The 27,551-nt window shown below is 37.8% G+C and overlaps 1 protein-coding gene across 2 annotated transcripts in view; it reads left to right on the forward strand.

The window, feature by feature from the left end:
- ACMSD (aminocarboxymuconate semialdehyde decarboxylase) overlaps nucleotides 1-24,578 on the forward strand; it is a 40,071-nt gene extending 15,493 nt beyond the window's left edge. The window contains exons 1-10 of one of the 2 annotated variants that reach the window (XM_032114987.1): nucleotides 1,122-1,246; nucleotides 4,110-4,154; nucleotides 6,751-6,847; nucleotides 10,679-10,728; nucleotides 12,024-12,260; nucleotides 14,353-14,446; nucleotides 17,304-17,399; nucleotides 17,867-18,039; nucleotides 24,086-24,184; nucleotides 24,404-24,578. In XM_032114987.1, coding sequence (XP_031970878.1) covers nucleotides 1,124-1,246; nucleotides 4,110-4,154; nucleotides 6,751-6,847; nucleotides 10,679-10,728; nucleotides 12,024-12,260; nucleotides 14,353-14,446; nucleotides 17,304-17,399; nucleotides 17,867-18,039; nucleotides 24,086-24,184; nucleotides 24,404-24,466 — 1,077 coding nt within the window. In that variant the 5' untranslated portion in view covers nucleotides 1,122-1,123 and the 3' untranslated portion in view covers nucleotides 24,467-24,578. Of the gene's footprint in view, nucleotides 1-1,121; nucleotides 1,247-4,109; nucleotides 4,155-6,750; nucleotides 6,848-10,678; nucleotides 10,729-12,023; nucleotides 12,261-14,352; nucleotides 14,447-17,303; nucleotides 17,400-17,866; nucleotides 18,040-24,085; nucleotides 24,185-24,403 lie in introns of those variants that run through there. The other variant, XM_032114986.1, reaches the window with a different exon arrangement.
- Nucleotides 24,579-27,551: the final 2,973 nt, after the last annotated feature.

The raw sequence follows: 27,551 nt of genomic DNA on the forward strand, positions 1-27,551 counted from the left end.
TGCAGAGAAGTACAAGATCAACCAAACAACCCTGGCACAAGAAGCTGGCATGAAAAATAACTCTTAAGAAAGTTATCTGACCAAATCCAAAGCAGACTTGCTTAATGAGTGAACAAGTGCAGAAATACAAAAGTCTGGGGGTTTCTGTCAAGCCCAAATAAAATAGGGAAGTCAGGAAAAGGATAACACAAAAAAGGCCACTTATTTTTCAAGATACTTGATTTCAAGTTGAAAGATTTGCAGCAGCATTTCATTTTGGAAAAAAAAAATCAGCATTTTTCACAAAAAATAAAATCAGGGAATGGTTAACAAACACTCACAAGAGGACGTTGTGTGAGTAACATACACTGAAATAAAACTACAGGGGGAATAAATTACAGACAAAAATACAGCACAAATAAAGAGCAAGGGTATCTTGAGCAAAGAAGTGTAATTCTAAATTGAGTAAAGGGCAAAAGATGAGATGTAGTTTCACAGGAAATCTGAAATAGCTCCAGTTAAGCTTAACTTAGGATGCAGAAGCTGTTATATTTGAAATGCATCTACGTATCTATAATTGAGGCATCTTGAGAGGCTGTAAGCACCATTATGCAGTAGCTTGTGTAAATATCTTGAGTGAACCAATGATGAGGAGGGGGAATATAAAATGCAGAGCATAGATTTGGCTACAATTCAGTATTTTGGAGGGGGCTTAATACAACTTTAAAGAAAATGCAAGAGAAAAAAAGAGAATAGATGAGGATGTGTGACTCTGCCAAGGGCACATTATATGCCCTCTACAAATTATTTCACAACCTAAGATGGAGAAAGAAGGAAATTCAAGTCAGAACTTTTAATGTATTTATTCTAACTCAATTTTATTGAATTATTTTCGACATTTTAGAGTCAGTGTGAAATAAATCCCTTCATGGTGCCAATATAAACAAGTATTTTCCCTTTGCCCTCGGTCAGCTGCAGTTTATGCATTAACAGGGACTTTTCTGCTCGAAATCTTTGTTCTTTTGGGGAACCACCCCTCTGGAATTAGGCTTCTTGGTTGGCCACTGTACCTCGTTCTCCTGATAGGACAGCAGGTGGATCTGGACAGCAGCCAAAGCTAATAACCTGTGACCCAGGGACAGGAATGATAGCAGCACTGACACAGAAAACATTAGCATTGAGGGAGTATTTCTCCTCTGACACTTCAAAAATGAAAATTGATATTCATAGCCACATTCTACCTAAGGAATGGCCTGACCTAAAAAAGGTAATAAGAGTTTAGATATTCAGTGCCTTATGTTATCAGCAACCATTTCTACCAATGTGATTTTTGAAAGAAAAATGAATGAAGGTTTCTGTGGTAAATATCTCTAGGTTTTAGTCTGGTTTTTTTTTTTTTTTTCCAGCTGTAAAATATTTGTATTGCACTGTTTTGCAAAGCAAGAGTCCCAGTCAGAAAGGGATGTAAAACTGGACTTTTTATTTATTCTGAAGCAATTCTTACCATTTTCCTTGGGTTTTTTGAGACCCAAAATTTGCAAATGATAAGGTATAAATTCCACTTTCTTGATAAAAATAGAGCTGTTCTGTTTCTAAATGGTATTCACTTTCGTTTTAAATAAAATAAATAGTCAAATATTAGACAAGATTAATGTTAACTAAGACAAATTCATTCCCATCTTACACCCAGAGGCATGAGAGTCATTAACTTCAGTTGGAGTGGGGTCACTCTAAGTACAGCTAATTGATGATGATAATTTTACTAATATCTGTTATTTCTTCAGTTACTAGAAAGAAGTAGCCTATTGTATTTAAAATAGAAAACCTCAGTTGTCAGAATACTGAAGCTATAAGTGTTAACTTATTATTATTTTAGTAGTAGTAGTATTCAGTGATGTAAATTTATTCTTGTCCTCAATATTTCTCATGATCCTGTGAAATGTATTTGAGAATGAAAAATGTCATTTAAGTTTTAATGTAATAAATCTGAAAGGGTTTCATATCTATTATCTCTATACTTCTGTGATTTAAGCAGTCCCGTTTCAGTCAATATTATAGAGAGAGCAGCTGGGAAACATAAACAGCATATTAGAAAAAAAGTCATGAGAAAGCCTGGCATTAAAAACATACATAGGATTATTTCTTCATTAGTCATGAAAAACATCATTATGCATAAACCCTCCTGGAAAGGAATGTTTGTTTCCTTGTTTATCTATGAAGGTGTTTATTAAAATCTATTTGAACCCTCTATTTGTAATAATAAGAGCTCCTGATGAAAAACACATATACACTGGATATGTATATAGGCTACAGATACTTTTAGAATAATTATGTCTGTCTAAAATGGATAGGAGTTTAAATATCCAGACTACAAAGACAGGTTACTTTTGCTTGTTGCAGATTTTGTTGTATTTGTTTGTGCAATAGCTTCATAAAAATACCCATAAGTTCCTTCATTCTGATTTTATACGGTTTTTTAAATGTTTTTAAATATCTTTGTCTGTATGTACTTTAAAAGGGCAATACATTCACTGAGATAAAATAACTCCAAGAATTCCTTGATGTTCTAAATTCACCAATGCTAGACGCTGTGGGCCAGCACTGCATTTCTTTAAACACAGATAAAGAGGCAAATACCAAATTTTTAAAATTTAATTTCCACCTGCTAGGTTTTTTTCCCTCTGTTCTGAGTGATTCAATGGTTTATTAATGGGCTCAGAGTAGAAAACAACTCTCAGAATTCCCTGGAGTCCTCTGGAGATTCAAGTCATTAACACAGATCTCTCCATTTCATGCAAGGAAAACCAATGAGGCATCTTAACATGCACACTTTTAGTTAGCGCTAAACTTCTCTGTCTTGTTTCCAGCTTTGTAAGTACTGGACCTTCAACCTAGAAAATTCTATTGTCAAGATACCGGTTTAACAGCCTAGGAAACTATCACAAGTATAAAAAAATCATAGAAAAGAACAGATAAGGACTGTCAATACCTACAACTAATACCTGAGGGGAAGAAAGAATAAAATAAGTTCAAAACCAGACCATTGAGTTTCTCTGTTGCCTATGTGCTCCTTCATTACCCATTTAAGGTACTCGTTTTCTCCTCAGCTTACAATTGCAGTTAGCATGGTTCTAGTTTAAAGTCCTCTTTAATTGTCACTCATTAAATTTTCCCTAAATTTCACTATTTATATATATGTATAAACCTATAAATGTACACATTTAAATAAAATCTACATAGCTAAGCAGAGAACACAGCCCCAGTGGCTGCATCTCTGGCTGACGTCAGGAGGTTTGGCTCTGCACAGCCACATTAGGAAAGCTCACAGTGGCATTAAGTGATGATTTGGTATCACAGGAAATTCAGGACTGTATCCAAATTGTTTACACTTCAGTGAAAGAAATGCCTGCTCTTACTTAGTTTCCTTCTAAATGTTTCTTTTTTGGAGGAATGGGAATTCTGAGCATTGTTTTTACTCAGAGATTTCAAGAGTTCCTTCTTAATGGATAATTTATGAAAGTAAAAGGAAATCAGCTTCTTATGTAGGTTTTGCGTTTTTTGCATGAACAATTCTGAATCTCTCTAGAAGAATCAATGAGCATCTAAGCTTCCTTTTTAGCTTCTCTTGCTGTTTAAATATTAATAGATAAGAGGCTGACCTTCACTCCTGCTGCTGAATCATGGAAGCTGAAGAGTGGAATCAATGCATCTTTGTGCTAATGATTAACTGATCACAGATTGGAAAGTTGTCAGCTCAATTTCCACACTGCCAGATGCTTAATTTAATATTTTCTATGTCAAAATTATTTCAGTTGGAACCTCAATGTAGTAAGCAACTTTAAGCATTTTTAAAGCAGTTGTTTTAAAATGATGTTGAACTGGGAGCTAAAATTCCAGATCTACAAACACTATTAGTCCAGTCCAGCTACACTTCAGCACTTCTGAAGTCAGTGAGGCTACTATGGCTCAAAGCTGAGCATGTATAAGTGTTTCTCCTGAATTAGGTATTTTTGTAAGAGCTACAATTTTATTATTATTATTATTATTATTACTATTGCAATTATTACTATTATTACTATTACTACTGCAGAGAGCTAACTAGCACTGGCTTTCTCTTCTTTCCTCCACAGAGATATGGGTACGGCGGATGGGTGCAGCTGGATCATCACTGCAAGGTTTGGGCTGTTTGGTGCTCAGAGCTGATCTTGTCTTGTCATCAGGAACACAAACTCACAGTAGATCTGTTAAGAAGCAATTCAAGTGGCAATAAGATTGGCTCAGTCTCTGATACAGATTTCCCTAGAGGTCTATTTTCTATGAAGTAGTATCAGTCCAGTCCTACCATACCTCAGCAGAACCTTTTGCCTGAAAGATGAAACTCACACTCTCTTGTATGAACCAGCATCCATTCTTCTTCATCATCTCATTTTAACACTTGGAATGGATAGCTCTGAGAATTTCTTTTCAATAAGATAGGTCAGGCTAAAGCAGATTACATGTAGATTTGTTTTTAGTTAAATGCAGTCATCTGTATGAGAGGCAAACCCAAAAGGAGCTGGTATTTTAATAAACAAGAACAAGCCATCTGTGGAACCAAAGCGTGGATGGCACAGCTTTTTGGGATACATGGCAGCTGCAGGAAGGAGACGATGATTGGACACATTTCTGGCGATTGTGTTACAGGTCTGATGCTAAAATTCTGTGCTAAAAATAGTTTGCAGAGGAAGTTTGTGGCAGGTCAATAATGGCCTTACATGCTCTGCAGAGAATTCTGTCTGGCCTACTTCCATCTGGAAATTTTGCATGGCAAAAAGTGCATGGCAAAATAAAATCCTGTTCAGACATGTGGAGCTGGGGATGTTAACTCTCAAGATTAAATAAAACCCAAAGGCTTCTCATATCATTCTGTTAAAAAGCAGCAGGGTCAAACTGGAAGAAAATAATTTTGTGCATGTTTGAAAAGTGCAATTTGGGATGTGACTGAGTAGTTTAGTGATGGGAGAATTTTAAATGTGGTTTGCTGAACCTTAATTTCCACATAAATTAAATAAAACATTAAATATCGGATAATTTTTAGAACAGGATAGAGAAATGTAGAACAGAATGGAACAGTAAAGTCCATGTCATCTATTCATATGTGATGTAGTGCTTGGTTCTACTCTGCCTTTTTCTCACACCCCAAATAATTTTTTGTTTATTGGACAACCTGCATCAATGCGCTAAACTTTTCTTAATGTATTTGAGTGTATGGCTACAGTAAACCTTTCAGGTTGGAAAACAAATTTTACAAGAACCTGGTATTTCACATGGGGATCAGGACCCTGTAGTTGTAATATTTCAAGTAATTTTTCACAACCTGTGATACAGCTAACAAGTAACTTGACAGTTTGCCAAGGCAGCACACATAGATTTGTTGAGGAGGGCTTTAAAATATTCATTAGGGCAGTATATTTGTGAATGATGTATGAAGTTAATAACAAATTCAAGGTTAAGAACAGTTTGAGTTCTCAGAAGAAGGGTACAGAAACCCCTCTGGTTGAGCATACCAGTAGTAAATATTCTGATTTAACAGATTCTTTTCTTTAGAAAAATTGACAGAATCCTAAGTAAGACCAATTTCGTGAGGAAAAATAAAGTGGCCTTTGGAGAGAGAGCAAATTCTCTCTCTCAAAGGGCCCAAAAACTTTCACTTAGCTCCTATTTACTGGGAAGGTGAAGGAAGAGCTACTGTGTTTTCTCGTGTGGTTTCCAGTTTTTAACTGCAGATGGAGTTTGCTCTCTGCCCAGTGCATCTGCTGCATGACTGCCCTCACCCACTCCACGTGCACAGCATCAGGGCATCACCTGACTTTCCATTTACCCCTGCAGTAGATGAAAACAACAAGAAATACGCAGGGCTGGCAGGTGTTGGTGAATTGTATCTCACCCATTTGTGCCAACAGAAGTCCTGTTGTGTCTCTACAAGTCTGTAGCAGCTTGTGGGTACCCCTCATTGTAACAGACAATTTGCTTATGTGGTGACACTGTGCCTACTCAGTCTCTTTGAACAATTCACACATCAAGCAAATATGAAGTTTTAAAATTGTCTGTGCTGATAAAGGAACAGTATTAAATTTCATGACTGTGATAACATTTTGAACTTCCTAAGTCTGGAAATTGGTGGCGTATGAGAAAGGTTTCACACTAATTCAGGTCATGGGCTTATACTGTGTTTAAGTTTTGTTTGAGATTTTTTCCCCAAATTCTTCAATATTTTTCTTCTTCCGAAGGAGAAAATGTAATCTGAAGACAACACAATAGGTCCCCTTTTGTCTCAGTATCACTGATGATAAGAAATAACTGGACTGAAATTAACTGAGTTGCACAATTATTTCTGTAGTTACTGGAATCATTGTGGTGCTATTGACTTTAAAAGAACACATACATACCCAAAGGGAAAATTTAGCACAGATTTAATTAGAGCATTGTTTTGAGGTCACAATTTGGTTTGAGGATAAACTTGGATTAAGGTACCTGATATCTTTTCCAAATAGAGTGATGTACATTGCAGAAGAAAGGGGATTTTTAAAATTATTCTGAAGAATTAAATCTGAACTATAAATGACTGTCTTATTCATGTCTATTTTTAAAATAGTTTTTGTTTAAAAATACCTACTAAAAAAAAAAAATTTGCCACTGAATTCCTGTAAGGAGCACAATATACTCAAGAGACTGTAAATTAGCAGGTACTACTTTGTCACACTTATAATGTATGAAAATGTCATTTCACAGGGACAGGCAAAGATGATGAAGGATGGAAAGGTTTTTAGAGTTATTCAAGAGAACTGCTGGGACCCAGAAGTACGGATTAAAGAGATGGACCAGTCAGGTACCTCCACGAAGGAATTCAAATCATTGTGCATCATTTAGAGTAACAACTTCTCTGTCAGTGCATCTGAAAGTGCTCAACAACAATATCAAAAAAAGGGTTAGCATACTGATTCATTAGCTTAAATCTCTTGAAAGTCATTGGAAACTGATACGTTTTATGCTCAGATGGGACCTGTTCCCATAACTTTCCTCATTTTCAGGAGAAATTTATTCCCCACATGACTTTATTAATTTTGGTGGGATTTAAGGCCATAAGGAACTTACTGGCATAAGTAAGGATGACTGACCATGGACTTGAAAAGGTACCATACCCTATAGTTAAAAAGTGATTCACATAAAGGAGGAGGGAACCCTTTCATTTTTGTTCCATATGTTAAAAATACTCTTCTTACACATAGGATTTCTTGTATTTCTTGTTTCCTTTTCTAATACATTTTTTCTGTTTAGCCATGTTGCAGCTTCATTCTGTGTTTTTGCTGGAGGACTCTGAGCCTAGAGAACTGGTACAATTACTTGTCAGAAAAGGGAGCTTTCCTCATTTAGAAAGTTAACCAGATGCCAAATTTGCAAATTTATTTTCCATCGTGTTACATGCAAGCAATTACTAAAATTACATACATGCAATTACTAAATAAGGCTGGTAAGATGGGAGACTGAAGATGAGGGAAGGAACTACTAGTCTGTTCAATTATTTTTGCTAGTTCTTATTAACACTGTAGCTCCACATCACTCTTGTAAGAGAAATATTAAGTTATTAAAGATTATTTTTTCTTAGATTGAGGCCTGAATAGTTCCTACATCAGTAGACATAACTTGAATATCTTCTCCAACTTTTCATAAGGAACAAACACCTGAATTGCTTAGAAGAGGAGATATTGTATAAGTAGCATCTTTATGATTATTGTTTCCTCCTCTCAGGCCTTATCACCCTCTACAAGTACATGAAAGAGGTTGTAGCCAGCTGGGAGTTGGTCTCTTCTCCAAGATAACAAGTGATAAACAAGAAGAAATGGCCTGAAATTGTACCAAGGAAGGTTTAGTTTGGATATTAGGAAAAATGTCTTCACTAAAAGTGTTGTCAAGCCCTGGAACAGCCCTGGTGGAGTCCCCATCCCCGGAGGGATTTAGAAGACGTGTAGATGTGGCACTTGGGGACATGGTTCAGTGGTGGGCTTGGCAGTGCTGGATTAATGGTTGGACTTAATGATCTTAGAGGTCTTTTCCAACCTAAATTACTCTGTATTCTCTGTAAGGAGATACTCTGGGTCATTCTTCTTAGGGAGGTTTAGTGCAACACATAGGCCAGCTTGGGAACTCACCAGATAGTGGGCAATTTATGTAAACACAACTTAGATAATTTTCATCTACTTCATTTTCACCTACTTCATTTTCACCCTGGAAAAGCAGTATTTCAAACTCCAACCATTAGACATTTAATGGGAATGCCAGAAAGTCTTTGCAAACTCTGAAATACACTGCCTTGTCACAGAATCATAGAATCATGCTTTGACTAGACTGCAATGTTTCTCTGAGTTAGCTCAGGGATTTTGGGGATTACTGAATCACTCAACTACAGAGTGGATCATAAATAGCCTTTGGGCATCTTTCTCTTTCAGATATTTCCCTCAGCACTAATGGCAAGTTTCTACAAAACAGTTGTGCTTCATATATTTGTTGTAGACAAAGGGAAAACACAGGAGGATTTTTTTTTTCAAATTTTTGCAGCAGCTCTCCAGAAAAGAAAATGTATCATAAAAACAACACTGCAACATTTCTCCATGAACTAAACAGTGCTCGCTTGGGTAAAAAAAAAATCTAAACCTGTATGTTACAGCACCATCTGGTGACTTGTGCCCTAAAAATGTCCCTTTTTATTACAGCACTCCAGACATACAGGCATCAGCCAATTAATTATGTGGGGGGGAAAAAAAAAGCCTTGATGTTTTTCATTCTTTTATTCTTACTGCTCAGCTAATGATAAAGACTATGGACCATATTTTTTCCTTTTTGGTTTAGAAAGCTGTAGCTACTTAGTCCAAAGACTGCTTTCTGTAACACAGGCTGAGATAGATTATACCCAAAAATTTAACCTCCAAACACAGTGTAATTTTGGGACAAAGATGCAAGGAGTCTCCCAGCTGAACAAAATTTGAATCAGTCATTGAAAGGTATTGTTAACTCAGAGATAACTTAGAGCTTGGTTGCTAAAGGCTTTGTTTGTGCAATGCCCAAGAAATCTTGCCAGTAATAAGAAATGGTCTCCAATGGACCAAAGAGACTCAATTAGTTCTCCTAATCATATGTCCTCGGTCTAATTGATGTACATACTTCTGTCTTCATCCACTCAATAAAACAAGCTATCCATGTAACTCAATAAAACAAGCTGTAAAAGTAATTAACATCACAGTTCTGTGACACAAGTCATCACAATTTTGTTTGACAAAATGTATCAGTTCACCCTAACTGTCTTTCCTTGTTATTTTCTCCTTTGTAAAACCCTCTGAAGAGGGTAAAAAAGTACAGGCTTTTCTGTGCTGATTCTTCTTCCTAAAGCTAATGTCTAGGAACAGTCAGCTTGGAAATGTACCTTTAAGGTTTATATTAAGTTTGCTCAGAAGTGTAAAAATGGATTGAAAGCAGATACAAGGCTTGTTGTGGAAAACATGGAGAATGTTCTCAACAGACTAATCAAGTGTCCATATTGGTGGATAATCCAGCTTGGGCTGTACTTCAGTATTTATGTAATTTTGCAGGCCTAATCCTTACCCCTAAAACTGTTGCTGCTGTACACAATATAATTAATCAGATCTTGTAGCAATCTGAGTCAGCCTCTCCTCTTGTTTCCTACTTAAACTCCTGAGAAGGAGGATAAAACATTTTGTTAATCATTCAAGTGCTTTGGCAAGTCATTGTCTTAGAGTTCTCCTAGAGTTCATTCTCCTAGAGTTTTTTCTGCCATCTTTTTTCTAGTAGTTTCACTACTAACAACCAAGTTAAATTTTTTAAAGCATGACAAGATATGTGCAAAAATACTACAAACAGACCTAAAATTAAAAACAGAAATACATTTTTGCATGTAACTATTTTGTGAAGCCCTAATTATTGTTTATTGTTTATTTTGTTTGTCTGCCAGGTTTGTTGTTTTCACTCCTGTAACCTGTCACACACAAAGTTATGATACAGATTTGTGTTTGAACAGAAACAAAACAACATGGACTTAATTATTTTTATTTCTAACATCAAAGTTATTTCTGAAAACAGGCAGATTTTCTTATGTTTACAACCTCAGTAGTCCAGACACAAGACTAATGAAACCTAACACAATACAGCTTTGGGAATACTTAGAAAAGCATTATTTAATAACCACTGTTAACATAATGTTATTTATCTTTGAGCTAATTCATTTCTTTATTTAATATTTATGACAAATGTGACCCCAAAGTAAACTCAAGTTAGTGAATTCTGTTGGTTTAATGTCACTTTGAGAATAATGTTAAATAGCTATTTTGTTTGTGCATGTGCATACTAAATACTTCTAAAATCAAAAAACTTTATTTCAAAAATAATCTAGCAGGAGTATGGAAGTGCTTTTTTCTGTCTGCTTAGCAAAAATATTCAACTCCTAATAAAGTGATGCACTATGAGATTCACTGCTATGATCCTTAATTAAAAAGATAAAGAATCGATCCATGTCACTGTTAAATCAGTCTTTCTCATTAGTAAAGCTTTACATTCTGCCTCTCAAACCAAAGTACTTTTTAAATTGTAACATTTTACCAAAAACAGACAACAAAAAAGGAAACATTAATATTTGCTTTTTCTTACTCAGGAGTCACAGTCCAAGTCCTGTCCACAGTCCCTGTGATGTTCAGCTACTGGGTAGGTTCCTACTAACATATTTCATAATTCATGTGTGGCAACATTTTAAAAACACAAATGCATCCTCCTACAAATTAGGTGTTTGAAGGAGTCCCTAGAATTGTTCTGCTGTGAAAAAGAAAAGGCAAGAAAGGAGTGCAGGTATGAGAAGACATATGCAGGACGTCCTGGCAAAGCTCCACACCGGAGCACACACAGTGAGAAAGGACACGACAACAGCTGAATTTCTTTTGGGGGCCTTATGGGGGCAGCTGGAAATGGAGGGAAAAAATTTATACAGCATGAATCCATGGTTAGCAGGCAAACATATATGTACAGATTCCATGAAAGCTAGACATCAATCAGTATTTTCTCATTAAAAAAAAAGACATAAAAGATGTATTTCTGGCTTTGTCCCACTTTATTTTAAATGTGGCGTAGGACTCATTAACCTAGAATGCTTTGAATCTTAAAATTCAGGAGCAAATTTAAGTTCCCATGATCCCCACATGGTGATTTTGAATGCTTCAAAGAAATAAAAACAGGCTGAGGAGATAAATCACAGCAAAATGCAGCTCTAAATACATTCTCAATGTGACTATTTAGCAATGTGTACAGGTCAAGATGTTTATATGGATGTGTGCATTAAGAACCATTGTGTTAAGCCCACATAAAAGAAGTACCATTGATATTCAGAATTTCTTGTTAGTGACATCTCTTCAAAATTTTATTCTAGTATCTAAGGAAATATTTTCCATTAAATATGTATTCGGGGGGGGGGAAGACCAGAGATTGATTGTGTGGATATTGCAGTTTCTTATTAGAATTATGGCTGTTATCTCCTTCTAAATGCAAGAGAAGTTTGCTCAAGCTTTCTCTGTAGCATTTGCATGCTCCAGCATCTCACATTTCTTATTTTTCCTCAGCTCCAGTAATAGGAGAGTAAATATTCATTGCTATGTAAAAAAATTATATACTGAGGCTTTTGCACTTGGATAAACAAAACCAGGGGACTGCTTTACACAGAAGACCAGGTACTTATGTGCATCAGCACCCTGGGCTTTATTACATTCATCCTGAGCAGTAAAGGCAACAGCAGTTGATAAAATATTCAAGAGAAAAAGCAGAACTGCACCCAGAGGTTTTTAAGTGAGGCAGAATTTAGCCCTACTGGTTTTTAGCTATTCAGAACTGTAAAGTAAATTTGGGTTCAAACCCTATCAGTTGTTTGCAGTGACATTTATCCAATGTCTTCCAAAGGTGATAACATTTGAGAACTATATTTAAATGTACTGTTCTGCTTCATATCTTACCAGGCCAAACCTCAGGATACTTTAGATCTCGCCCAGATATTAAATAATGACTTAGCAGCTACGGTAAAAAAGTACCCCAAGAGGTTTATTGGGCTGGGCACGTTACCTCTGCAAGCTCCAGACCTGGCTGTGAAGGAAATGCATCGCTGTGTGAATGAACTTGGATTTCCAGGAGTGCAGATAGGATCTCATGTCAATGAGTGGGACCTGAATGCCCCAGAGCTGTACGATATTTATGCTGTGAGTAGCTGTTGCTTTCCTTCTTTGGGGGAATACTGTGATATGGAATTCTGTCTAAAAATACCTTGGAGCACATTTAGTCATAATTTGAGCCTTCCAATCTGCTTAGTGATCAGAGACACTCAGCTTTAATTGTAAATAATAGTTCATTATAGAACATTATGACAATAATGTAACATAAACATTCTGGAATATATTTTATAATAATGAATAACAAATTTTGGTTTATTGTATGAGTTCTCACTGTAGATCTGCCTTCTTGATTTGTGAGGATAAGTGCAGTAACAAATAAAGCATTTCTGCACTGTTTGCATTTGTTCAAGTTACTGTATCCAATCCTATTGAAATAATTGATAAAACTCCTTGAGATTATCAGAGATACTTATAACACCAAAGTACCACACAGAACTATGTAAACAGGACCAAAAGTTCCAAACTGAATGTATTGATTATCAAGTGAATTAATAGATTACATTTCTTAAATAGCCTGAGGTCCAGATGAGGGTGGTCATTTGTCTAAATTAGGGGCTTAATCAATGCACATTCTGAATCTGTTTCTCAAGTTATTAGCGCTGTCATCTTGGAATTGATTCACAGAGCTTATTTTGCAGGATGCTCAATTTATTCAAAAGCTCTGTTGGTGCAGCACCTGGATTATTTGTTGTTATGGCCACATACAGTCAGGTATCAGCATCTGCTCTTGGAGATGCCCACATCCATGGAATCACAGCATGGCTGAGGTTGGGAAAGGTCTCTGGTGGCCACCTGGACCAACCCTTTGCTCAAGCAGGGCCACCAACAGCCAGATCCCAGGACCATGCCCAGGTGGCTTTTAAATACCTCCAAGGATGGAAACTCCACAATCCCTCTGGGCAACCTGATGTTTCCTGATCTCCACCGAACCTTCTCTTCTCGGGGCCAAACAGTCCCAGTTCTCTCCGCCCTTCCTCACAGGAGAGATGCTCAGTCCCTTCATCATCTTTGGACTCTCTCCAGTAACTCCATGTCTCTCTGCTGCTGAGATCCCCCTCTTGTTCTGGGATCTCTCTCTTATACTGTACATCTTTCAGCTTATGATTCACACATGTAGGAAGTAACCACTATCATTTTTAGAAATATCTGTGGATAATACAGATTATGAAATTAAGCCATATTGGATAACGAACTTCACTAAACTACCAGGCCAGTTATTGAATTGCTATTTTTACTTTACAAATGTAGATGGAAATTATTCTCCACGATCCGAAAGTTGCAGCTTTTATTTATGCATGTATGGGTAAATAAACTCAAATTTTTCAAATGTGTGATAATCTCCTTAGCAACAAGAGCATGTCCAGAAATACATCTGACAAAATGAAGCTGTTAAATCCTGGTTAAGCATATGAATGACTCTGATGACTGTGTATTTAAATTTAAGCACACAGTTAAATTACACAGTCAGTCAGCACCCAACACTGTTCTTCTGTTTTCCTTTCCAAAGATGTCAGTAGTTTTGTAAAAATTACCATACTTGCGTAGAGATGGATTATTGTTCAGAATACAGCCAGATTTTGAACTCTTAGGAAGGATTAGGAATATTTTTTACTTTTTTAAAGTCAGGCAGAGGACCAAAGGAGACAAATGTAGGGCAACTCAATGAAGATTTCTGAATGCAGCTGGAACAATTCTGCAAAACCAGCCTAAAATGATTCTATAAGACATTACAAGTATTCATCTCATATGTGTAATGTAACCAAAAGAATGTTTGCTTAAACTGAGTTCTATACTACAGGATGGCTGAAAAACATAACTGGAAAAGCATTTTTGTACTGCATTATTCTGAGAAACACTTGGCTTAATAAACAGATGATATCATCTATGCTTCCAGTCCTGTAGTCACAGGAAGAGCTGTGAAACTGGGTGAGGAGTTCAGAATATGGCCCAAAGGAGTAAATATAGCCAACTATTGTTTATAGTTCTTGCTTGTGAGCCTATTTTCATTACTAGTGCTACTGCTCAGTACAGATTTCCAGGTCATTTAAAAGCATGACTAAGATCTAAGATGCATTTTGGTAAGATTAGTCAAGATTTAGACTTTTTCTTTTTGCTGCAGGCTGCTGAGACATTAAATTGCTGTCTCTTTGTGCATCCCTGGGACATGCAGATAGATGGGAGGATGTCCAAATATTGGTTTCCCTGGCTAATAGGTAAGTGTATATTTACTTTTCCTAACCTACATTTATGAATTGGATTATGCCCAGGAGATTGTTGCCAAGTAAAACACAAGTAGAGAGAAAAATTACATCTTTTTTTGTCAAACTTTTTTTTTACATCTAGTATTATGATTAAGTCTGTTGTGTAAATTCAGCAGCCATTTGTTTCTAAACTTGTTTAATTTCTCTTTTAAATACTTAGAATTAAAATTATTCACACTAGCAACAGAATATAGTATTCTCTTTTGTCCCAAATACAAAGAACAGATAACTAGGGAGAAGTGAATCATCTCAGAAATTAGCTCCTCAAAAAAAACAGGAGTAAATGAAGGAGTAAGCAAAACCAAACATTACTCCCTAGAATCTCTTGGGTTATCTCTTAGAAACAGGTTGATCAGAGAGGAAATAAATCTTTATTATGTCATAGGTTAGCAAGCATAGTCCCGGAAGGGACGTCCTTGCTAAGGGGTGCTTACAGTTTCCTCTGGGAACTGATAGAACCTATCAGCTGGCCAGTTTGAATATGGACAATTCTCTAAGCCACTTAAAGTTGTGATCACCTCTGTTATCCACATTTAAGAATAGGCAAACTCCCCCTCCAAGCTCTCTCTCGTTTCCGGCGCTGGGACAGGTGGCTGCGGGCCCCGTGTGGGGGCCAGCGGGCCCGGCCAGGCCCTGCTTGGGCCAGGCCGGGCCGGGCCACGGCCATCCTGAAGCCATGGACCTGTTCCAGCCGTGGAACCCCCCCCCCCCCACTGCCTTGCCGTGGGCAGCCGGAGCGGCTCGGCTCTCCCCCCTCTCCACTGCGATAAGAAACATTCAACATTCCAGCTGTAAAGCTGCAAGGCCGAGGTGAGAGTAACCCTTTTATTGCTGTGAAGAGCTGAAAACCTGAGGGAAGAGAGAGAGGAGATGCTTAAAGCTGAAAGTCTGTTGTGAAGCTATGATATATCAGAGTATCCTGTTGTAATTTCATGAAGATATGGGGGGTGGAGTGTTCAACTCGTGAGCAGAAGCACCTGTGCTGAGATAGGCAGATGCTGACGCAGCTGTAATTTCATGAGAAGTTTGGACAGGGAGAGATGGAAGCGATGAGGACTTTTGCTCCAAACGGGAAAGGAGAAAACCTCAGTTCCTAGAGATGCTCCCAGAGATAGTCCTAAAGATGAAGATGATGAAGACCCTTTGCTCCCAGGGAAGGAGAAGGGCCTCTGTTTTTGTTTCTGAACGGCTCAACCTTAAAACTGTACCCCAAAAAACTTCAAGAGTGGACCCTCGAAAGCAGTTGCGGGAAAAGCTGCAAGTTGGGGGAAAGGACTCACACGCAGGCAGAGAGACTCCTCTTCCTAAATGGACTGAACGATATTTGGAAGTGGGCGGCTGTCTCGTTGTGATAATGTTTTCATAGCATGAGCAAGAAGAAACTTCTCTTTCTAAATGGACTGAACCAGGTTATTATGGAAGTGGTAAACAGACTGAACATCTTAAGGGTTGTCTTTTCACATTGTCAGTGGGAGAAGGGAGGAAGGTGGGGGGAGGAGGAGAGTTCTGAAGGTGGTATTTTTTTTTTTTTTTTTTCTTCTTTTAGGTCTGTTAATAAACTTCTTTATATTCTTTCAAGTTTGGTGCCTGTTTTGCATTTCTCCTAATTCTTATCTCACAGCAGATAAACAGTAATGAGTATTTTGGACCAAACCACTACACAACTGTAGCTGAAACAACGTGTACTTTAAAAGCTCTCAATAGATGTAGGACATTGTCTAGCTTCTGGTTTTTCCCCATCTGATTGGCAAATCATAACACTGAATAACAGCAGAAGAACTCTGCCACCCAGAAATGCTTAGATATAATTCTACCCTCATGTATTTTGTTCTGTATTGGTTTGTTTTGCAGGGTTTCACACTGCCACCAGTTCTGAAACACATACACAATATACATATAATGCACGTTCTGCTTGGAAAATCTTGCTGTCGCAATCACCAGTGCATTATCTGACAACAATATCAGTTAGTCTTAATCAGAGCAGGCTCAACAACACAGATTTAAGAAGAAAATAAAATTATTGCATTTACTTAACAAAGTGTAAATTGAATACTTTCCCACTAAGCCTAATAAGGCTTTGCATCTGAGCATATGGTAAAACATCAATAAAAATTACCTTTAGAGGTGGATAGGTGTTGTTTCCCCCATAGATGAGGGGAACTCAGTTCCTAATTTCAAGCCGGATGTCTGAAGTTGGGTGTTTAAAATGGCATGATATTCTAAATATGTTGGGTGTGATCAGAAGCTGAGGCCTGCTATAGGAACCTAAATTCCTGTTCTGTTCCTAACTCTGGGCATCCAACTCAGCCAGTAGCAAAGAGAGAGACAGGTTATTTATAAAGTGTAGGATCTGGCATCACATCATAACTGAACCCCAAATCCATGTTGGAATATCCATCAACATATCTGCCCCAGTTTACACGCAAAAGAAACCCACAAGCACAGGTGAGAAGGCAAGCTGGCATATTCCAGACTCGTCTTTGAGCAAGGATAACAGGAATCAGGCCTGTACTGGGTATTTCAGGACATACCCAACCTGCCTGTCATCTGTCCTAATGGTATAGAGCAAAAACTGGACTTAGAATTCAGAAGATCTTCACTTCCAGGCCTGTGTCTTCATTTCAGTTAATTACAGTTCAACTCAGTGTCCCTCCAGCAGAAATAATGCATAACCTTTGGCAGCTGCCCTGAAACTATTACTTTTTCAGTAGGCTCAAGGCTAATGGAAGAAAATTAAAATAACATTTAAAAATCAAATAGGAAGTTTAAAAAGTAAAGCTTTATATAATTAAGCTGTTTTTCTTCTTAGGCATGCCAACAGAAACAACCATGGCCATTTGCTCCATGATTATGGGAGGAATTTTTGAAAAATTCCCTAGGCTGAAAGTTTGCTTTGCACATGGAGGTGAGTAATGTACCATGTGAAACTCCTGTTCTTCAGCTGAGCATGGCACAGTTGTATTTTCTGGTATCCCAACTAATGGGGTCACCATGTGAAGCTTGCCACTAGCTGAGCACTATTACCCCAAAGAAGACAATCTCATAGATCAGCTGCTTTTATGAACACTCTCTAGCCTGCAGGGTTTGAACTGGTACAACAGCCTTTAAGGGAAACAAGGAGGAAGGGGAGGCAGCAGGTGGTTTAAGGAAAGGGACAAGGAAGCAGAAGGAGGAATTTGGGCATCAAAGTAGTGAAGAAGTGAGAAAAATAGAGAAAGAAGCTAATGAAGGTAAAGGAATAAAAAGCTGCTGGTGCAAAGCACTTTCTTTCTAAAGAGCTGACGGTAAAACTTATGGATCTGTGGTCATAATGTGGCTTTTTTCCCCTCCTACACATTTTCAGCTGCTGTTATGAAAAATTCCTTCTTGCAGGTGGAGCTTTTCCATACACAGTGGGGCGAATCTCCCATGGATTCAATGTGCGCCCTGATTTGTGCGCCATGGATAATAAGGTGGATCCAAGAAAATACCTTGGCTCATTTTACACAGACTCTCTTGTCCATGACCGTGGGGCACTAAGGCTGCTCACAAATGTAGTAGGAGAGGTGAGTTTTAATGCTTCCAGAAGTGGGTGAGTCCTTCTTCAGTTAATTTTCTAGGAAAGAGCAAAAGGAGAAGAAAAGAAGAAAGCAGGAACAAGACATCTTCACCCAGTGAAATAAACTGACGGGCTTCTGCCATGGTGATAATGTTTTTACTATGTGGTTTTATTGAAATGGTAGGTTTAATCCAGGAAATCATGCATTGTCAACCTTAGTTCCATGAGGCTGGTTCCTTCTCTAAGCTTGTTCGGGACAGGATTTCAAGCAGAGACTGCTTCAATTTGGAGCCTGGTTTTCAAATGGCTTAATTTTCAAATTCAAGTGCATGCTTGAAGAAATCAAAGTGTATTTCCACTTGGGAAGCTATAGACAGAAAAAAACCAGTAATAAGGAAAGCTCCTGTGAGTATGTCAGAGAGAACCATTATGGGTTTGCAAAAGTATTTTAGTTGTTTGTAGAGAAATCTTTGTAGGTTAGCAAACCATTTAAATGAGGTACAACATGGGGCAGAAAAATCCTAAAACATTCAAATAATCTCTCCTCATTTAGTAAATGCTCAGGAAAGGGTTGAAGACGGCACCATGCCAGCTTCCAATGGATCACTGCAAATCAATGAGACCTGTTGTTGTGCTTTGATCTCTGCCCCTCATGGAGTATCTGCAGCCAGAGGCAGATACCTTCCAGATGTCAAATCAGAAATACAAGCTCTGACAGGGATTTTCTTGTCTCAACAGCTGCAGTCCTGTTTCCTGTACATCAGTGTCTAGGTTCACATGGTATGGAGCTGTTGCTGTCATCAAGGCCTCTTGTGTGACCGAAGTTCACAAACACCACTCAGCTGATTGGCTTTTTTCTACAGAAAAGAATCTGTTGATTTCCCATTTTCATCTCTAATACTATGAAAAGGTTACTGCAATAAACCTGTACTAGAACTGGTACAGAAGTGACTTGCCTAGGCCAGACAAAAATAACAGTGCAGCACTATTGCTTTCTTTATTGTGGTACTTTGAGCTCAGGTATCGCACTGTAAAATCTGTGGGTTTTCAGTTCGTGCTGCACACGAAGTCTGTAGCTTTGTGGCTGGGCTTCTGCCTGCAGCTCCCCTGCAGGACTTGTGCCTTTTAGGAAAACTTTGCATTTGAGGAGTCATGGAAAATTCAACCATGTGACAGCAAACTACAGCTTGAAACAATAGTATGGAAACTTTTGTGAAGTGTGTATGTATGTACAATACAGTAACACTGCAGCTCTAAGGAGTGGAGACAGAATATCTTTTTTCTTAAACCCACCTTGAACCAAAAATAGGTTTATGGAAGAGCCCCATAAAATGTGCAAAGAAACTGCCATGGAGCCTAATTCCATTAGAAATGGTAAGATAAAACCCAGGTCAATTTACTTTAAAAAGATCTGCTAATAAGCAGTTAGTATTGGAAAGTTCTTAGAACATTAACTCAGGTGGCCATCTCTGTGCCAGGGGTGAAGTTCTAGGCACCAAATGGGTTGCTAATAAAAGACTAGGGCTCCAGCCCCATACTGATTTCTTTTAATTTCTGTTACCAACCTCTAAACAGCAAATATATCATGGTCCACAGCTCAGGAGTTTTTACTATGCATTATCTTTTGAATCTAACTGTAGCTTAGAGTAAGCAAGTGGCTTTAAGGTGTTTTTTTACAATAGATTTTAAAATTTTTCTCTGTGTGATGTGCACATTCATTTTACAAGACACCCAAAGGCTTATGGAATAACAGTCCAACATTTGTCTCTGTTACCTCCTTTTCTGAGAAATCTCCCAAATCCAGACCACGTTCATTCTAAGTATATTTTTGTTACACATGCAGTTCCAGTACACAAGGATGAGTCTAGCTCTTGAATTTTAAATTGCCAGTGCAAGGAGAAAAGATCACTCACTTGTTTCTTTTTACCCATTTTTAAATGCTGGGAGACATGTTTTGCCATTGTTGAAAAGACCTTGGTAAATTAGCAGCTGTGTGACTCAGCTTGGCTGAGACCACAGATTCATTTTGTGATCTGAATCTGTTAAGCTGAACTGTAGATGTCAAGAGCAAAGCAGGAGAGAAAGTACAACAGGATGCTGAATCCATTGCTGAAGAATTGAACTTTTTTTCTGTTTGAACTTGTGTAGAGCACAAGTCTCAGGGCACTTCTGCTTTAGAGTCAGCTTTGCACCTCAAGGCTGCTCTAAACTATTGCTGTTGTGGGAAAGCTGCTGGCTTTGCACCACACTTTGTTTTTCTCTACCTTTCGTCCTAAGAAGCTACCCATAGACTCTGGTCCTTAATCATGATTAGTCTTTGCAACTGAAATTCAGTTCTTAGAGGAGAAAGAGATTATGGACTGTAATTTGATAATCTAAAAGTCACTCAGCATTAGCCTCTCTGGCGTCTTGTTTATTTTGTCAACAGACTTTTAAAATTAAGAGTCTTAACACAATAACTTTGGCCAGCATAGTACACAGGATGTTGGCATCTTCTTTAATTGTCCTCTGAGAATTTTGAGCCCTTAACAGTACGGCATTGGGTGGAATCCCAATGCTGAAAAATCATGAGTCAGACACCCAAAAGGTATCTTTACCTTTTACTCATGATTTAGCACACATGAGAACTTTTTCTCTTTTTCATAGCCTAGGGCATCTTATCCTTGAAAACAAAAACATTCACATCACGATCTCAAACTTTACTTTATAGCCACGAAGATTAAAAAGTTCCCTCTTTTTCTAAGGAAAGTTTACATTCTCATGTAACACCATTCCATGAGTCAAATGCTTAAAGAAACACCAAATATCTCAGCACTTTTAGTGCAGTCATGTGTTGGCAGAGTAACACATATAAGATTAATAAATGCTGGGCTAAAAATGATGTGATGGAGTCTCGAGGCTGACACTGTAACTTTGTGAGCTGGAGGTTTGAAATAGGCCAGCTCTCCAGAGAGCAGCTCAGAGCTGTGCAGGAAGGGCATCAGCGTGTGTGAAGATGTGCTTGGCCATGGCTTTGGCTCCCTGGGGAGCAGCCACTGCCTGGCACCAGCGTGTGGCGTGCTGGCCTTGAGCTGATCAATGTTAAAATCCACTGACAGCTGCGATGAGTCGTGTCCACTTAAGCTCATCCCTTCTTAGTTTGGGGTGCAGGTTAACTGGGGATGGAAGCAGAAATACACATTTCTGAGAAAGAATTTTGTAAGAGTGCAGAATCACTGCAGTCCTTTGCTCTCCCCGTGATGAGGTAGCATGAGGGGAATACAAATAAACACAAAATCCCCAACGTTGCTGGCTATAAAAAGTGAAGAACTGGGTTGACATGGGATTAAATGATTCAGTGCATCTCTGCAAAAACTTCCCCATGGTGATTCCTCCAGAGCCATCAGCCAAAGGCAAAGCACTCTCTGGCCAGCAGTTGGAGCTGAATTGGTTATAGTCTTCTGGACTTTTTTTCAGGTGTATCATGGTAGTAGGAAAGAAGGTGAAATTCAAGGCAAATACAATTTTTCCTTATGTAAGAGGATGAAGTCATACTTAAAGCTTTTTGAGATTCATTTTCAGATTTTGGTCCCTATTACTGTGAAAAAAGTTGTGCTGAGTAGCAGGGTCCACTGAGGTTAATCATTAGCCCCATGTACCTCTCTAATAGGAGAGATGTGCTAATTAAGGAATCGATCTCCAAGTCTTCCAGGGAAAATTGACTTTGTTGATATTCTTTGGAATAATATAACAGTATATCCCTTATGCTAGGAGCATTATTCATCTGCAGAGGCTTCATAGCACTTCTCTGAAGCTGATTCTCTTTAGCTGATTGCTAAAGACAGGTATTGAAACCCCCATTTTACAGATGGGTGCAAAACTGAAGCTCAGAGTACAAATGAACAGCCTAAGATCACTGGGAGCACAGCAAGAATGCTGCTCCCAAATTTTTCTTACTGATTTACAGCTCTTAACTTTACTACTAATGAATAGAGCCCATGATTAACTGTGAAATACTTCCACATAGAGGGAAAGAAAAATGAATCTATATTTTTCCTGTGAGGGTGTGGGATTTCTTTCTGGTTTAGTATATAAGAGATGTAAATAAGGATGTACAAACCTTTCTTACCTGATTTTCCTGACTTTCCCTAGTAAACAGCTGGACATATTCTGTGTTTTCTTCTGCTTTACTTAAAAATCCATTTTCTCATGTAAGCCTGGTATGTTTTTCAGTTGGGTTTTTTTAATCATAAAATATATGACATTTGTTTTTCTTATCTGAATAAAGCATCTTGGCATTTAATTGAATATTATAAATAAAAGAAAATATTTAGCTGCTCAGAAGTGCACACATCCAAATCTATTTTGTTTAATCTATGCTTAGAAGTCGATTTATTAGACAGAGGGTATAAATTCTCCTATGCTAATCTTGTGGCAAGTCTTCTATAATAAATTAGAACACAACAGTATGGGATAGAACAATAGAATGTGTCTCTTCTATTTAGATTTTGGCTAAAGGTTTGTGTAGGTTCTTTCAGAGACTTTTGGGTGACATCTAGTGGAGATTAAAAAAAATTTTTAAAAGCATTTGACAACTAAGAAAAACAAACCATTTCAGAAAATAAATGAATGGTGTTTCCTTCACCCTGTTTCAGTATTGAACTCTGGTAACTGAGCTCAAACATTATAACAAGTGCCCAAAATTCATCATTTTGACTTCAAATCCATGAGACATTTAAAAACATACATTTTGAATGAAAACTGTGGGTTTTCAAATACTCCTGTCTGCAGGAGATGACGCCTAAAAGAAAACAGACTTTTGATAAAATCGAGAGAGTTGGCAGTATGCACTCTCCAAGGCAGACAAAATGGAGAAATATCCTTCCAGAGAGAAAATGAGCCTATAAACAATGTGGTCCTATTGAGGATCTGCCCGTTTCTTTTAATCTCTGATAACAGGGATTCTGCACACAGATTTTTATTGAATTTTCTTTTCACTGGCTTGCATTCAGAAACAAGGCATATCACGTCACCCAGATCTTCAGGTACGTGTTTCAAACCTGCAGTTAATATCCAGTCCCACTCAAAGACAATGACATTTAAAAAAAGCTGCAGACTTTCAGAAATATACGAAATTTTGTAAATAAGATCTGGGTTTTGTTATCTGAAGTTGAATACCAGTTAAATTAAATTAAATTATATTAAATTAAATTCTTAAAGAAAAAAAATCAGTGTTTGTAGTAATTCTACACTGTATCAGGTTTTCAGTAGTCCCCCATTGCCATTATTACATCTTTGAAAGTATCACAGGGAAGATAATTTTTATTGTTTTCTATTTCTTATTACACTTATTACATTCTTCTCACCCATAGATAACTTTAATTTGTGTGCATGTATTTAGCCAAAAATTTCAAATTCAGGACTGCAAATCCAAGCATCTTTTCTGAGTTTGGTGGAGAACTTCCTGAGATTCTTAAAGAAATGTATCCAAAAAGTCTTATACAAATTTTGTACTCCACACACCAGTGCAGAGCATGGAATGAGTAAATCAAAACTCAGAAGGAAGAATTCTGTGTATCCTTTATTGGCCATTTAATTATGGCAACACTTAACCAAGATCAATCACTGCATTTTAGGCAGACCACTTGCAGGGGCTGTTACCTTTCAAACCAGGACCACAGTACAGAAAATCAATCACAGTACAAAAATCCTAATTGTGCTTTATTCACCCAAGCAATAGATACTCAACATAAATTCATCCAATAAACTCTTGAGTCTTTGTTTTCAGGCTTTGTTCTTTTCCTAGTGGAAAATATGATCTTAGTATTCACTTTCATAATTAATCAGTCCAATACACACATACAACTTCTTGTAGCTCATTATACATTTCAAAAAGCATGTGCTCTATTGTTTAACATTAATTTTCAAAAAATTTAAAATCTGAAAAAATTAACATTTACGAGTTTAAAATATAATATTCATGTTAACTTAATATTGTACCATGTTAGTATTAATATTATTTAAATGCTATTGTTTAATGTTACTAAAAATGTACAATTTTTTTTTGTTGCCAGGACAAAGTTATTTTGGGGACAGATTACCCTTTTCCACTTGGGGAACTGGAACCTGGAAAATTAATTGATTCAATGGATGATTTTGACCATAAACTGAAGGTATGATTTTTATATTTGAGGGGGTTTTCCCTCCTTTTTAAGTCTCTGGATTGAGACATGAGGTCAAACACTGAAAAATCGGTGTAGTACACTGATTTCTGCAAAGACTGGAAGAGACCCTTTAGAGTCTTTGCAGCAGTTCCTTTTAAAGCACGAGTAAATGCATTTGAGTTAAATATGAGCTAAGCGCAAACATATATACATGTTTTGTTTTTACAGGATAAACTCAAGGCTGGAAATGCTCTGGAATTTTTGGGTCTTAGCAGAAAACAATTTGAATAATCATGAAGTACTAAAGAGGCTAAACTTCGGAAATAACACTGAATCCTTTGGGATATTTCTACTGGCATGGGCAATTGTACACATGAAAAATAAAACTGACAATTATCTGACAGTCTCCTGTTATTTCCAAAACAAAAGCCAGGATACTGGAAATGAGTATGCACAGGTATTGCCTGAGGATTTAGGCTGTCTTTAAACAATTCTGAAATCCCTGCTTTCATAACAAAGGAGAGATTTCATCTTTTGCAGTTGTAATAAGAATCTCTGAATTATAATTAATGCCATGTTACTAGGACTTGATTCTTAGGAAGGAAAGAACTGAGAAAATGATGTACCCACTATATTTCTGTCTTTGTTATAACAGACAAACAGAATTTGAAAGAATCTTAAAACAGAATTTAAACAATGTTGATGCCCAATAAAAGGCAACATTCACCTTTATCTACTGCTGGAAAATGCAGCACACCACACTCAGCTCAGCACTGCTTTGTCAATGTTGTGATAGGATGGAGAAGGTCTGTGTCGGGACTTTACATTTTAGCTGCCACCTACACCACTGGGAACTTATTCATCAGAAACAATTTGAACAATATGGTTGTAGGTGCAGAAATAATGTATTTGTGTGGGTAATACTTGGTGTGTCACTGTCACAATAAATACTAGTGTTTACCAACAGTAGGGGTTAATGTTCTATTCCTTACATAATGCTTCCTAAAAGTAAGGTTGGATACTTTAAATGTTGAAGTGTTAATGCCCTATCTAGCTTGAGTCCTGCTATAGGAATGGAAAGATGGTTTGCTTTATAGACTATTGATTGAAACAAGTTTTCATTATTATCCAGTGAGTGCAAAGGCATCCTCCTCCCGAGAGGATTTTGTACCAGTCAGAAAAATGCAGATTAGCATTTACAGTCTTTGTTCTCATGGGAACATTTGCTGGTACATGTGGTGTCACCATTCTTCTGTTCAGTCTTGGAACATTCCAGGCCAAACAGTATTAGACAGAAGTTGTTTTTAGCTCTGGCCATAGCTGTCACAGACTGAACCTGAAGGATGTTGAACATCAGCAGTTCCTGATGATCCCAACCTCCATTGGACTACAAAGAAAGCTCTGTCCTTCTTTACAGAGTCAAACTCGCCCAAAAAAAAAGAAAAGAAAAGTGGTCTGTGCAGTAGTTGGAGCTGAAGCAGTCAGCAGCTCAAGAGGTTTAGAATATCAAGTTTTTATGTAAGAGGAAATGAAGAGACAGAAAATAGCTTTAACAATATTTATTGTCCTCAGTTTCCAAGACTTCTGTTGATCTTTTTTATTTCAATATCCACATGGAAGCATTGAGTTTTGAGCATGTATCATTTTTCAACCAGATTGTTTTAATTAAATTTCAAAGTTGAAAGGCAACTTCATTCTCATATATTTCCCTTCAGCATAGGTGATTCTCACAGATGTTTAAATGGATTTAAGAGGAAAATACATTGTGATTCCTCCAATACATTTTAATTGGACTAATTCTTCAATTTTTTATGAAGGAAACCAGTTAAATTAGTGAAAATGCAATGTCACATCTTTGGGGACCAAGGTCTGGAATCTCTCCAATAGCAAGAACAGTATTTAATTACCTTAACCTGTGACTAAATGGGTGATTGCAGTACTCTGCATGGGAGTTAATTAATGTGCATACCCTGCATAAATCATATTCATTATGCACTGTCATTATGTAATGATAGTCTACCTATTCTTGATATGTTAAGATTTTAAAGAGGGATATATATAATCTTCCCTCCATCTTCCTTTACATTTCATTAACAAAGCTAATGTAAAATTCTAATTGCAGTCAGACGAGAACATTCTTAATACTCCTCCACCAATTACTGCAGGAATAAAAAATCTAAGTTGAACACCCAAACTCCATGAGCTTTACACAGTGATTTAAACAATGAGGTAAAACACTGTACCTCGATTGTTACAGACAAAAATATGAAGTCAAAGATCAGCTAATTACACGAGAAGTCTTTGAGGTTAAATTTCCTCTGCACATATAGGATCTTAAAGATGATGTACATTTTGGAAGATCAGGCAAGTAATTTGTCACTGTGCTGCATTACATCTGTATATTTCATCAGTATTCTGTTGGGTCTAGTTATAAAATTACAACTGCTATAAAATTGGCACTGAAGGTGTAAAAGAACTCATTGTGATGTAACGTCAGGTGAACAAAACCACTGCAGACTGGTAGTGGCATGTACTGAATAGGAGCAGAACACTTGGAGCTGTCATTTTCATCCGTGATGATCAGAACTTTACCTTTTTGCTCCCTTTGAACCCTGAATCCATAAGCTCAGGCCGCTGCTGAAAATCCATAACTGAGTTTGGTGTGCAGTGAGAACAACCTGAGCGCTGCAGGAGAATCACTCCCATGCTGGAGCTGCTCATCTGGAAGGACACAAGGTCCGTCACTTTCTTGTGCATTTCTCAAGTGTCTACATGCTGATACTGCCAGCAGACAGGAATTTTCTAAGAACTAGTTGTGAATTCTAAACCTTTCCTTCTTTTCTCCCTTTCCACATCCTCCTCCAAGTATGCTGTTCGGCAATTTGCTTACATTAAGAAAGGAATCCTTACTTCTATCATTTTTTTATCTTTTTACACTTTGTTGTTTTAAGTATAGAGGTATCCAGACTCAGATTAGATATTTTAACTATCTTATGAAATAGAAACCCAGTTAAATGGTGGTCAGGCATTGGGATAGGTCTTCCAGGGAGGTGGTGGAGTCAGCATCCCTGGAGGTGTTCAAGGGACATTTGGATCTGGCACTGGGCGATGGGGTTTAGTGGTTTCTAGCGGTTACGGTGGCGGTGCTGGGCTGACGGTCGCACTGCATGACCTCAGAGGTGCCTTGCAGCCTCCACGGCTCCATGACTCCACGGCTCCACGATTCCGCCCCTCAGGAGCCCACAGCCGCCGCCGCCATGGCCACACCCCCACCTCCCCTGGAGCCCACGTGACCCCACCCGGCGCGCGGCCGCCCCGCCGCGAGACTCTATGGCAGAGGGCGCGCGCGGGCCCGGGAGCTCTCGCGAGAGCCGCG

Source organism: Corvus moneduloides, chromosome 7 (genome assembly GCF_009650955.1).
Source record: "Corvus moneduloides isolate bCorMon1 chromosome 7, bCorMon1.pri, whole genome shotgun sequence".
In the NCBI taxonomy this organism is placed as follows: Eukaryota; Metazoa; Chordata; class Aves; order Passeriformes; family Corvidae; genus Corvus; species Corvus moneduloides.